We start from the raw sequence: 14,116 nt of genomic DNA, 5'->3' as shown, positions 1-14,116 counted from the left end.
AGGTGCCAAAGCCCCCATCTCCTTGGGAACTAGAATTACTGAAGACTCAGGGAAAAAAAAAACATGTGTCACTAAACTCCATCATCAAATGGTTCAATGTCAGAAAGGCACACAGCTTTATTTGCGGAAATGGCATTAAAGAAAGTGTGTTCCCATCTGCTTTGTCACTGTCCATTGAGGACCATGGAGCCTTTGTTTCTGATTTTGTAGGCATCCCCTCTAATAGAACATGAGCTCCGTGAGGGCAGGCACCATCTTGCTTTTCTGTCTGCATCCCCACTGCTTAGCACAGTACTTTGCACAGACCAGGCACTTCATACAGGCTTTTTCATTCATCCTATGGTTGTCAAGTACCCGATGATTCCAATTGTCCACTAACATGATCTATAACCTCAGGGCAAAACTTTTGGACTCTCTGAGCCTCAGTGTCCTCATCTGTCAAATAAGGTCTGTGCTACTGAGTGCACTGAGCTGTTGCCCTCTGGAAAAATAAATAGCTGGGACTAAGAAATAGTTTAAATGGTGACAAGCACGGGCTAGAATTCTGGCACTCATAAGATAGAAAACACCCTTCACCCAGAAACTTGAAGTTCTGGCTTTGATGCAAGTCAGCACAGTGGATTTCCCCAAACAGAGATGTTCTCTTAGCCTGAGCCCCTACCTTAGTGGCTCTGTTATCCAGGCAGGAAATAAAGCCCTAACAAGCAGGTGGAATGAAGTATTAAAGACATCATGGGACAGGTGGAAGTGATGATGAAAGGTGGAAGAAACAGAGGTAAAAGATGAGACCATAATGATGGGAAGTCAACAATGAAAAGAGAGTTTGATGTACAGGAATTGAGTATTGATTGCCAGAGAATCACAGAATTTGGAAGGGACCTCAGACATAAGCCCTACCTGAGCATGGCTCTCCTGCACAGCATCCCTGGCAAGTGGTCATTCAGTTTACATGTGACCAGCGGTGAGGGACATCTATGAACTCCTGATGTGGCCCACTCTCTTTTGCCTCAAGTCCGTCCCAACTCTCATCTGTCCCCCTTTCAGGACCAAAAAGATTTTCCCAAAGCACTAGTCTGACCATGTCATATGCTCCCCCACCCCACACCCACCCCCATCCTCAGCAAACTCCAGTGGCTCCCTATCACCTCCAGGACTAACTATAACAATCCTCTTTAGCATTCAAAGTCTTGCCTCACCTAGACCCTCCCCCCAACCTTTCTAGTCTTCCCGTACTTTACCATCACATTCTGAAGCGAATAGTTCAAGTGACTTGCTCAAGGCCACAGCTACGAAATTGCTGTTCAATTACTATCATTTCAGTCGTGTCCCACTCTTTGTGACCCCACTTGGGGTTTTCTTGGCAAAGATACTAGAGTGGTTTGCCATTTCCTTCTCCAGTTAAGTGACTTGCCCAGGGTCACACAGCTAGTAAGTATCTGAGGCCAGATTTGAACTTGGGTCTTCCTGAGTCCAGGTCCAGCACTCTCTAAGAAAAATGAAATTGCTACGGGTAAGGCAGCTAGTGAATATTAGAACCAGGATTCAGACTCATGTCCTTTGACTCACATCCAATATGCTCCACGACACCAAAGATGATTTGTTGTATGAGTCCAAGAAAGACCAACGAGAGAGGAAACTTAGATCTGCAGATGGAAAACTGGGTTGAGGAGCAGAAGAACCTCCCCTCCCAGCTCCAGCCCCTCAGGGTGTGTGTGTGTGTGTGTGTGTGTGAGAGAGAGAGAGAGAGAGAGAGAGAGAGAGAGAGAGAGAGAGAGATTGCCCAATCTTGAGGCAGTATATAGGCTACCATTGATGAGACTGACAGCTCATGGACATGGTTGTAGCAATGACTCCATTGAGGCAACCTTGCATTAACTCTAGTTTGGGAACTTGGAAGGATCACAATTGAAGGTGGGGAAGCATTTACTTTATAAGATGCCTTGAAAGCACTATCTTTGCATGACTCAGTAACTACTCCCTCAACCAAGGCAGACCACTGCCTTCTAACCCTTGCACATAATAATAAGTGCTTAATAAATACTTGTTGACTGACTGACTTGTTGATGGGATGTTTTGCCATGGCCAAAAAAGTTACTAAACCAGTGGCTAACCCTCTTTTGAAGAGTCTATCCATCCTTAGGTAGGCTGGTCCTACCTAAAAGGTAAACGATTCCATCACTAAGTCTGTGTCCCCAGGCTTTTCTTGCTTGGAAGGACCTGTCAGAAATGGCTTTCAAGACCCCTGGATACCTCCTTGACATAAGACACTGCAGAAGGACTTGAGTGGAGGCCAGATGGGTGTAATAATCAATAAATGCAAGAGAACCCCAGGGTTTGTTATTACACAGAGTTGGCCATCTTCCTCCTCTTCCCCACCCTGGGCCCACACACACAAAAGGCAGCTGTTAAAACTGAAAGGCTGACCCAGCAATGTGGGGGACTAGTCATGCTCTCTACCAAAGTTTCAGCGATTCTGAAAGGTAAACCATGTCCTAGATAGGGAGGACTGTTGTAGCTCAATGGTTGGGATAGGAGAATGCAATTAAAAGAAGAAAGGCACTGTCATAGAGGGTGTAGAGCAGGGATACATTCATATGGCAACGTGGGCTGCGACAAATCCTTTGCCTTCTCTTGAACCTCAGTTTCCTCATCTATAAGATGTGGAGTTTGGACTAGAGCAGGACATCTTGGCTTCTTCTGGTGTGTTTCAGGCACCTTTGGCAGGTTAGTGAAGCCCATGGACCTCTTTGCAGAATGAGGTTTGTTTTTAACTTGAAATTGATGGAGATAATAAAGTTCAGTTAGAACAAGGGTTCTTAAGCTGGGTTCCATAGAAGCCCAGAATGTCCATGGATTGATTTGAAGGGGCTGTGAATTTCTAAAAAAATATTTTGATGACTCTAAATATAATTGGTGTCTTTTGTAAACCTATGTATTCTGTTCTATGTATTTAAAAATATGATTCTGAGAAGGGATTGTAGGTTTCACCAGACTTCGAGAGGGGTCTCACACACACACACACACACACACACACTCTCACTCACACACACATACACTCTCTCACACACATACTCTTTATACAGTTAACTCTGTAACTCTCTCTCTGTCTCTCTGTCTCTCTCTGTCTCTCTTTCTCTCTGTCTCTCTGTCTCTCTCTCTCTCTCTCTCTCTCTCTCACACACACACACACACACACACACACACACACACACACACACACGTTAAGAACTCCTAAGTTGGTTAGTAAAAACGAAGATATAATTTTGATCCCCCCAGTTCATGGGCTTCCTGGGATCTCCCCATGGCCCCTGACACTGGATAGCCTCTAAAGTCCCTCCAGTTCCGACATTCTGAGTTCTGGGTTCTAAAGTCCCTTCCAGCTTTAAATCTCATGACCCTAATCTGGGTCTACAAGACTTATTAGGAGAACAACAGAATCTCTGCTGGTGATTTATTAGCAAATCAATACTTTATTCTGAGTAACACCCTCTGTTTTAGGGCTTTATTAATTCATTAAATTAAACATAAAATGAGAAGTTCTTTCCAGGAATGTGAATAGTTTCATGGTATTAGGCATTTACAGGATTATAGTCCATAAGCCATAAAAGAGTCTGATCAAGGGGATAAAATGTTAACATCCTGCAGTGAATTCTTTTTTTACCCGTGTTGGTGAAGCTTTCATATTTATAGCAGCAGATTATCATATTTCAGTGGTAATAAATTACAGGGGGTCTAATTACTTCATCACCAGCGATAGCTTTTCATGGATGCTGACAGACCTTAAAATGTGATGTACCCTCTAATTCCTCTCTCCATTTCACCTTCGGCTAGGTGAAATTTCATACAGATCTTGGGGAGTGAGCAGGATTTTAAGGAATTCCATAAACCAGCTCTGAGCACTCGAGTTGGCAACATGGTATGGAAAGGGCATTGGACTGGCAGTCAAGGCCAGCTGGATTTGAATCCCAGCTGCACTACTCATTACCAATATAATCTTGACCAAATCTCTGAACCGCTATGGACCTCAGCTTCCTCATCTATAAAATGAGGGGGTACCTTCCAGATCTAAATGTCATGGTTTATGACACGAGTGTTCACCAGACCTCCTGGCTCAGCAGCACTAAATGAGAAGGGCCTCTAACAGGGGGAAGAGGAAACTTGTTGCCAGTCCTCATTCCTACATTTTACTGTTTCTGGGTGTTATAGTCCCACTGCCAGCATCCATTCCATACAGGAAAGGAAGCATGGTAAAGTGGAAATCTCTTCCTATCAACTGGTTCCATCTCAGATGCTTAAGAAGCCTTCACCTAACCTTATCATTCCTTAGCTTGTCATGCTTTTTTCCCCTTTTTATAACAAAAAAACTCTTAAAAAAACTCAACACTCCTTGCTTTCACTTCATAATCACTTCTAAATCTTGCTTCCAAGACACCACTTAGCTAAATCTGCTTTTTACATGGTGACAAAGAGACTTAACTGCTAAAACCCAATGACCGTTTCTGAGTCCTCATCATACTGTTTTTCTCTGAAACTTTTGGCCCTGGTAGGGCCAGAGCTAGAAATCAACTGGTCCTTTCCACCCCTTTTACAGATGAGGAAAATGTGGTCCAGACAAAGGGTACAATGACTTGTTCAGAGCCACCCTGATGAGGTGTTTGTGCTTGGACCCTAAATCCTAACAGCCTCTGCTTGGGTGCCTGTGCCTGAACCCCAAGTTCAAAATAAATCCAGTTCTCATAAACACATCTTGTTCCCAAAACATTTAACCCAGGCTATCTCTCTCTCTAGCTAAAGGGCAGCATGACCCAACTTATCCCTGCTTCTTCCTTGGTAAGCAACTATGCACAGCTATAGATGGAATTCCGGATGCTGACAACTGACTGTACACTGAGTCATAACCATATTTACTACTCACTGACCTTTCTAACATGTATCTTAGAGACAGTATTTTGTCTAACAAGACCCTAGATAAGAAACCACGTAAAGATTCTCCTTTAGCCCCGATCTAGAGTGAACTTAGTGACGTTTCACAGTAAAGACCACACCCCCCAGTAACCCTGCTGTGGGCTATTTCCCAGAGAATTCTGGATAATATGCCTGAGCAATAGGTACTAAATGTGCCTGTTCCTTTAAGAACTAACTACTCCTTGAACATGCCCTAAACCACTCCCTAATCCCACCCCCAAACACCTAACTGACACATCACCCCCCCTTAATGCCCTATTAGTTTCTATAAAGATTGCCCCTGCACCTTTTTATGGTTGCAGGTTCCCTAAGAACTCTTGCCCGCTGAAAAAGCGTAATAAATCCTACAAGTTGTGGCCAGAGCCAGGATTCAAACCTAGGTCCTCTGATTCTACACAGTGCTATTTTCACTGTACCACTAAGCGCTGGTGTACCTGGAGGGGAGAAGGAGCACCTAAATGGGGTGGGTCAGAGAATGACCCCACATCTTGCCTGCATCCCTGGGCTCCTACGGTATTTCTATCTCTAGTAATAAAATGTTGGTCAACAAAGGGTCTTTGCAATGCCCTCTCTTTGTTAATAAGGATATGACTTTAGTGACAGAAGTCTTCAGGGAGACGGGACCTCAAGAGAACATGTAGTCCAATTCTGTATCTGAACAGGAGTTTCCTCTATGACATCTCTGAGACGTGGTCACAGAGCCTCTACTGGGAGACTTTTAGGGACAAGAGGAGGACTCACCAGCTGCATGACCCTGGATAAGTCATTCTGTTTTTGTTCCCTCATCTGTCAAATGTGGATAACAAAATACTTGCTTTACCTACCTCTCAGAACTATTGTGAGGAAATACCTTAAAGTGCTATAGAAAGAAATGCAAGTTATTTTTATTATCTCTAGAGACAACCCCAGTTGTTCCAGCTGTGAAAAATAGAAAACCAAACCCCCAAAAAGCCTTTCTTATGGAAGGGAATTAATTTTTCAAGATTAACATTTTATAAGTAAATTATCACAGACTCTTAGAACCTTAGAGTTGGAAGGAAGCTCAGAGACCATCTCCTCCTGCTCATATCTGAACTGGAACAACCTTGCAATTCCGCCTGTGCTTAAAGACCTTTTCTGATGGGGACTTCATGATCTCCTGTGGCCAACCACCCCACCTGGGATCGCTCTAATTTTTAAGAAATTCTTCTGTCTCTCCCTACGGAACTCATACATAGGAAACAGACTTTACTGCAAGTAATAAGCTTTCTCCCATAGCCTGTCTCTAGCCGTGTGACTTCTCGGCTACTGACTCATGCTTCTTACCTGCTTTGGTCCGTGCTGCTAACTTCTGGGAAGCTGTAGATTTGCCTGTGTCCATTTTGGTTTTTTCCAGCTGCTGTTCCAAAACTACACATCTATGCCGCTCCTCCTGGAGCTTCTTGTCGGTCTCCAGAAGTTTGTTGTTCCCTTCATCAACCCTGACACACAAACAGAAGTGACCTAAATTTACTTTCTCAACCCTCCCTTGGAGAGTGTCCTCTCTCTTTCAGCTATGGCTCTAGCTTCTCTTAAGGCATTTCATTCTCTGAGGCTTCCTCACCAGGGCATCTCATTTGCTGGTTAATCATGCTCAAATTCTAAAATGATGTTCATCAGGATCCTCAGATCTGGAGCTGGAAGTGACTTTAGAGACCATCGGGTCTAGCCGCCTCATTTTATAGAAAAGGAACCTAAGGCTCACAGAAGGTAAGTCATAGACTTGGCCAAGGTTGCACAACTAGGAATTAGTCTTATTCCTCAATGTCAAGCACAGGGCTCTATGCATAGCAGGTGTCTGGACACAAACTTTTGGTGAAGCAGCTACAAAAGGTAACATTTTAAAAAAGCTTCTTTGAGTAAAATCTCTTACATCCCCATCTCCTTTCTCTAGTCCCCCTACCTACACCAAGATAATTCAGGTCCTCATTACACCCACCTTGGATGGTTGCAAAAATTTCCCTGCCTCCAACCTCTGTTTAACCTGGGATAGATTGCTTTTTCTTACCATCTTTCCTCCAGTACCAGGGTGGTACAGCTCCTACCTGCATTAGCAGTACCTATCATGTGTCTAGAGGTTCAGAAGAGATGATGGCATTTAACACTATAATACCCATAAACAGTAAATATAGGACTGAGAATTGGTAACCTTTCACTCTCCCCAGTTATCACAGTCTACCACAATTCCCTCTGCTTGCAGCTGCTAAGGCTATTCAGATTACTCACGAATGCTTCCCAAAATATCTAGGGAAAGGGGGGAAGGAGAGATGAACTTGCCTAGCAGCATTGCTCTAATCAGATTGGCACTTCTTTACTCAAGAAGCCTCCATTGCTCACTAAATAAAATCCAGTCTCCTTATCCTGGCATTCAAGGTTCTTTGCAATTTAGTAACACCCTGCTTTTACAGCCTTATCTCACATTACTCCCCATTACATCCTCCACTACTTGTGTTTCCTAGTATATGTCCTGCATGCCCTCTCTCAAAGCTCAATAAATCCAAAAACAAGAAGGAAATTATAGACATGAAGAAAATGTTGGAAAATTTCAATTTGTTAGCTCTATGGAGACTTCTGAATTGGTATGTCGGAGAATATACATATTTCTCAGATAAAAAGCTGATCACATGAAAAGGCACAAAGAACTCACGGGAGCTAACATTTAAAAAAAGAGAATTGAACTACTAAAACAAAAAGCTGATTCTTTTTTTAAAATGAAGAAAAGTTATAGATAATTAGCTAGTTTTGTAAAAGAGAGACGTCAAATAAAGTAAAAAATTAAAACACAGAATTCATAACAAATGGGGGAAATAAAGAAAACATCAGAAATTATGATACCAAATCATATGGCAACAAAACTGAAAACTTAAATGATATGGATGAACAGCTACAAAAATGTAAAATACTTTAATTAGCAAAACATGAAGATGATAACTTAAAAGCCAGCTAACTAAAAGTAAAACTGAACAATTCATAAGTGAACTCCTATGGAAGAAAAAAAATTTCTAGGACCAGATGGATTTAAAATTGTATTCTGTATAACAACTAAGTAACAACAATAAAAATTGTTATGCTATATAAACTTGTTTTCAAAAACAAAAACAAAACACAGACCTGATAATCTGCCAAACCTTTCTATGAGATAAAGCTAGTCCTGATTCTCAAATAAGGAAGAGATAAAACTGAGAAAGAGAGCTATAAATCAACAGTGCTACAATTTACTGCAACCATATAAATGAATACTACTTTCCATGGCAACAAAACTCAAGATGAAAATTTTGGCCACCATTGGTAGTAACTTATAAGACAAACACTCATCCTTTCTTTTAAGGAAAGATAAATTAATTCTATCCACCTCCAGAGAGAAAACAGATGAACTCAGAGCAGACTGAAGTATTTTTTTTTTACTTTTATTTTTCTTGCTTTTTTTGGGCAACATAGCTAATATAAAAATATGTTTTGCATGACTTCACATGTATAATGGGTAGCATATTATTTGCTTTCTCAATAGGTGGGGGAGGGGTTTGAGCAAGGGAGAGAATTTGGAACTGAAACTTCTTTTAAAAGAATGTAAAATAAATAAATAAATGGTTATTTAAAATAAAGGTAAACTACAAACAATTAAAGTTACATGTGCTATTGTTTGTCTTGGTCTGGCTGTTCTGGGATCCTTTTCCAGTGTCAGTGGTTCAAAGAAGATCCATGTTAGGTACCAGAAAATCTAGAGAACAGATATTTTGGTTTTGGACAAAACCAAAGTAAATATATAACACAACTGAGAGAAACTATTTACAGGGAGGTTGAGGCAGAATCATAACCTGGAGGGCATCTGCCATCAGGGTGGTCTAGCCAGCATATCTTCATGAGTGAGTTTGTGTATCTCCCTCTCATTTCTTTGTCTGCGATTCAGACTCTAAGGTTGTTAGTGCTGTGTTTTGGGACGACAGGGATCCTGTGTCATGGGTCTGTTGGTCTTGTTTTTCTGTGAGTAGTAGGAATTAGCCAGGGATATAGCCAGTCACAACAGGAATCAGCTTGACATATCTGGTCTTGGGCCCCAGTGACTCAGTGTGTACCTATGAAGCATCGGCTTGAGGTTTTCCCTCTTATTACAAACTGATAGTAGTACTAAGGAAGGGAAGGTGTCCTGGATACCCAGGCGGCTCCTCTACTCTACCTGTATGCTGAAGATTACCACATTTATCATTTGTCCTCTCTAGTCCAGGAGATCTTAACCTAGAGTCTGTCATTGATTTGAACTTGAATGGAAAAAAATTCCAACCTTCTTTCAATATAATTGGTTTCTTTTGTAAACCTATGTATTTTATTTTATTCATCTGAAAATATGGTTCTATTGTACACAGTAACAGCAACATTGTGAAATGATCAACTATGATTGACTTAGCTCTTCTCAGCAATACAACAATGCAAGACAATTCCAAAAGCGTCATGATGGAAAATGCTGTCCACATCCAGAGAAAGAACCAAAGGAGTCTGAATGTAGATAAAAGCATACTATTTTCACTTAATTTTTTTTGGTGTTTTTTCTTTTGTTCTGTTTTTTCTTTCACAACATGACTAATATAGAAATATGTTTTATATGATTGCACATATACAACCTATAGCAAATTGCTTACCATCTTAGGGAGGGGGGAGGGCAGGGGAAAGGGAGAAAATTTGGAACTTACGATCCTACAAAAAATAAATGTTAATCTCCACAATGAGGAAAAAAGTATTTTTTAAATTATTAATTTATTTATTTTTAGTTTTCAACATTCATTTCCACAAGATTTTGAGTTCCAAATTTAAAATATTATTTTTAAAAGGCCATGGTTCTGAGAAGGAGTCCATAGGCTTCACCAGAAGCTGCCAAAGGGGTCTATGACACAAAGACTGGTTAAGAACCCTTGTTCTAATCCTGTGTTTACCAATTATCTATGGGGTATTTATAGGTCATGCTGACACCTGAAACTATCCTGCACCCTGCCCTTTCCCACTTCTGTGTCTTTGCTCACTTTCCTCTATGCCTAGAATGCCATCTCCCCCTTTTTAAGCCATCCTTAACTATGATTTAAAGACTAACCTCAGGACACCCTCAGCTCACCTTTTCATGAAGGTGGGAGTTAGGTGTTACACCTTTGGCAAGTTTTTGGACTTTTTCAATATCTTGATCAGTTGTGCTGATTTTTTTTTCCTCTTTAAAAAATACTGTTTGTTGTATGGGATGACACTCAGACTGGGGGAGGTGTGGGAGGGATACTTCGAATAACTATGATGGTGTAAGACACTTAAGACATCAATAAAAACTTAATTAAATAAAAACAAAGACTAACTTCCATGCCCCTCCTTCAGGAAGCCTTCCCTCATCCCCCTGTTGGTGTGGTTTTCCTTCTAGGACCTCATATAGCACCTTTTCATACTTCTCTGATGCATATTATAGTTATTTATGGGTATATCTTTTCCCTCCCACTAAATTCGAAGCTTGATAAAGACACTGAGCATGTAAAAATCTAAAATTTGTGTCGTCTTCCAGTGCCTGGCACAGAAATCTGCACAACATTAATAAATATTTGTTTAATGAATGAATAGTATGTAGGGGTCGCAATCTCGACAGATGGAGACAACACCCCATATGGATGAAATCAACATTCTTTAGGAGTGTTGAGGATGAAGTTAATCAAACTTTCAAAGTCGCTCTACCAATTAACTCTCCATTTTTGTCAGTATCATTTCTCATGATGCCTTTAAATGGACCTTCAGCTCCAGAAAAAATGAATCTTGCCATGTATTACCCTGTCCCAACATAGACCCCATCTCTGTTCACACTATTCTTCCAACCAGAATGCCTTATGCCCCTCCTCTCATGCACGTCCTTTACTTCCTCCCAAACTCACCTCCTTCAGGAAGCTTTTCCTGATTGATCCTACTCCTGACTCTGATTAGTCCCTGGCTCTGCATTTTCCCCTCCATCACAACTATCACCAAAAGTATTTATTGGCAAATTATCTAGAGGAAGATAACAGGATGGTGAGGAGATTGTTTGAAAGGCCATCAATTATATTGATTCTACCCTTGTTCTGATCAGCCTCAGAAGACTGCACTAGGAATAAATACTAGGAGGAAGTTATCAAAGGCAGATTTTGGCTCAATAAGAGGTAAAACTTAATTAAGAATCAGAGCTATCCAAATAGGGAATGGGACATTTATGGGATGAGATCACCATCACTGGAAGTATCTGAAAAGAGGCTGGATGACCACTTGCTAGAGATGCTATAGAAAAGATTCCTGCTTTGGACAGAGAATGGAATACATGTTCCCTGAGGTCCCTTACAATTCCCAGGATCTTCGCTTTTATAACTCAGTTTGAGATTTGAATTTTACAAAAGTATCTCTAGTGTTTTTCTGTATATGTCCTCTCTCCTCAACTATACCTCAAGCTTCTTGAGAGCAAGAGCAGACTTCTAATTCCCTTCTATTCCCCAGAGTACCTGGAGCAGGGGTCTGCACTGAGGAGGGGCTCAGGCAGCATTCTGAACTGACAGTGAACACAGAACTGGTCGAGGGAGAGCACAAATCCATCCCTCAGTCAGCCCCAGTGACTTAAGCCACTTCTAACAGCAATGGCTGATGGAGAAGAAGTTGCCCTCTTTTATAAAGAGACATGCCAAGGACCCAGCCCCTTTCTGTCCTGTCCCTCCAGGGGGAGTGTGTGCCAGTCTCAGCATAGTGTATCAGAAAGAGTTCTGGTTTGGGAGCTGAGTTCTGAGTTCAAGTCCTGGCTAGTGGCATGACCACAGACAAGTCCCTCTAGAGGTATGAGCGTTAGTCTCTTCATCTCTACCTTTACACTATTTACCATCCCAGGGTTCGGGTGAGGGAAGTGCTTCATAAATGTTACAGCACAGAAGAAGCGGCAGCTATGATTAGTGTTGAAGTCCTTGAGGGAATGGGAGGAAAGGGCATGGAAGCCCCCAGATTTCCAGGACGGTTGGCAATAGCACTCACAAGGGCAAAGAAGGTCACGTGGGCCTTCCAAGAGAGCAGAGATTCTTGCTGGGGACGTGTTTGTCTTGTCTGCCTGAGGGAACAAAGTGAGCCAAAGGAGGGGCCTTGCCTGGTCAAGTCACAACAGGAATCTGCCTGCGATGAGACCTGGCCCTGGGCTCTGCCGGCTCAGCATATGCCAGGAGCCACTGGCCCGATCTCCTGAATGTAGGCTGACGACATTTTGTCATAACTTTTGTGTTTTGTGACTCACAAATTTTCCTTATAACAACTCTGGGAGGAGGAGAGTACAAGTGTAATTATCCACGTTTTACAGATGAGGAAACTGAGGCTTATAAAAGGAAACCGCCCTGCTTGTGGTCACCCAGGTAGCAAAGGTCTGAAGCAGGGTCTCTCCACTGCATCACACTGCCTTAAAAGCAACGCTAGCAGGATGCACGTTCCAGCAACTCCTGTGACCATTCAAGGCCAGAGTGGTGATGGGCTGGGAGTCCATCTTGTGAGGACAAGCCTAGCAAAATGCAGGGAGGCTTCTCATCATTCATTCATTCATTCAATAGACATTTTGTTAAGAGCCTACTATGTATGTGCCAGGCACTTTGCTTAGGCTCACCAAAGGACTGGCCATGAAACAATGACATTTTGTGACCCTAGCAAACAATGAAACAGCAAAGCAGGGCTGTGGTCTATGTCAGCGGAGGGAGAAGCCACATTGGACAAGTTAGACATCTTCCGAAGTACTGAAATATGATACCAATGATGACCACGAATGACATAAGACTCATGATGAAATCAGTTTCAAATGAAATCACATAAGAAAAAGTCTGAGAGGTCTTCTGCCTTCCTTAAGCAAAGGGGCCCAAGCTCCCAGGGACCATTGGGTCTTTCCCATGCTCCCATCTTTCCATTCTCCTGGGATCTATGGCAAGAGGAGCGGAGTCCAACTGAACTTTCTAGCCTGCCATGAAGACAGTGTAATGGAAAGGACAAAGCCCTGGACTTCAGGTCAGGAAACCTAGGTCTGAGTCTCAGCTTGGCTACTTACTAACAGTGTCACCAAAGTTTCTTATCTATAAAATGGAGATGATAATACTTGAACTACTTTGCTCACAGAATTGCTGGAGGAAAGTACTTTGAGCATCTAAAAATGCCAGTTTGTTACTATTCCACACAACATAATGGATGAAAATTGGATCTAGGGTATTTAATTAGCTCAATTAAGGCGGGGGGGGGGGGGCGGGAATTAAACAAAAAGAGAGGCAGGAATCCTGGGCAGACAGAAGAATGGGAGGTTACCTAGGATACTACTCCCTGTTCACTATCCCAATAAAACAAAAATATGCCCCCAAACTTAACAAATACAGCACTGACACAAAGAAAAGGGAAAGAATGTATCATATAACTAACTTACCAATTCTTACTATGAGAAATAACAGCCCCTTGTTGCTGACTTCCCCACCCCCAAACTGCCTTTTTCTCTCCCCTACCACATACACAGACTACAGCTTGGTTAGCCCCAAGTACCTAGTGATGTCCGTAGTTTTAGATACCAATTTTTGAAGTTAATCCTATGGCAGTATCCTAAGGGTTACCCTGCTCCCTGGGCATGAATCAAACCTGCCCTCAGGCTGAAAAGAAGGAAAGGGGGAAGCTGGAGAGGAGTGTGGATCTCGAGAGGAGAAGACTGCGGACAAGGGAAGAGTACAGAAATGCTATTGGTCATAACTTTTATTGAAGTTGGGGAGGGAGTAAACTTTCAGTGGAAGAAATGACAGAAAGATGGAGAAGAGACCCAATTGCAAAAGGCATCTCAGAGTTTCACCTTAGCAATCTTCTTGGCAACTTCTCTCCACCCCCTTCTCAGCCTAGGACACAAAGAAAGTCAGTTTCAAAGAAGAGGTAGAAGCCCAGAAAAGACCCGGAAAGATGGAGAATAGGTCCAACTACAATGACCTCTTAAATTTCCCTGAAGCAACATCCCAATGGATTGTCCTAACTCCTTGAGGACTGTACATCTTGTCCAAACCTGGTGATCTGTGAGAAGAGATACAAGCATCAGGGATATAGGAAGAGCCTGGATCTACAGAAGGAAAAGGATTAGAAGAAGCAAGTTTACTGCAGAAGCACCATA

The 14,116-nt window shown here is 42.1% G+C and overlaps 1 protein-coding gene across 1 annotated transcript in view; it reads right to left on the bottom strand.

Annotated features, from left to right (window-relative positions):
• CCDC13 (coiled-coil domain containing 13) overlaps positions 1-14,116 on the bottom strand; it is a 103,846-nt gene that overhangs the window by 9,231 nt on the left and 80,499 nt on the right. The window contains 1 exon segment of the mRNA XM_036739621.1: positions 6,271-6,425. Within this exon segment, the coding sequence (XP_036595516.1) occupies positions 6,271-6,425 (155 nt within the window).

Source organism: Trichosurus vulpecula, chromosome 9, assembly GCF_011100635.1.
Source record: "Trichosurus vulpecula isolate mTriVul1 chromosome 9, mTriVul1.pri, whole genome shotgun sequence".
In the NCBI taxonomy this organism is placed as follows: domain Eukaryota; kingdom Metazoa; phylum Chordata; class Mammalia; order Diprotodontia; family Phalangeridae; genus Trichosurus; species Trichosurus vulpecula.
Note: the sequence above shows the minus strand (reverse complement) of the source record. Positions and strands in the feature narration are given on the sequence as shown.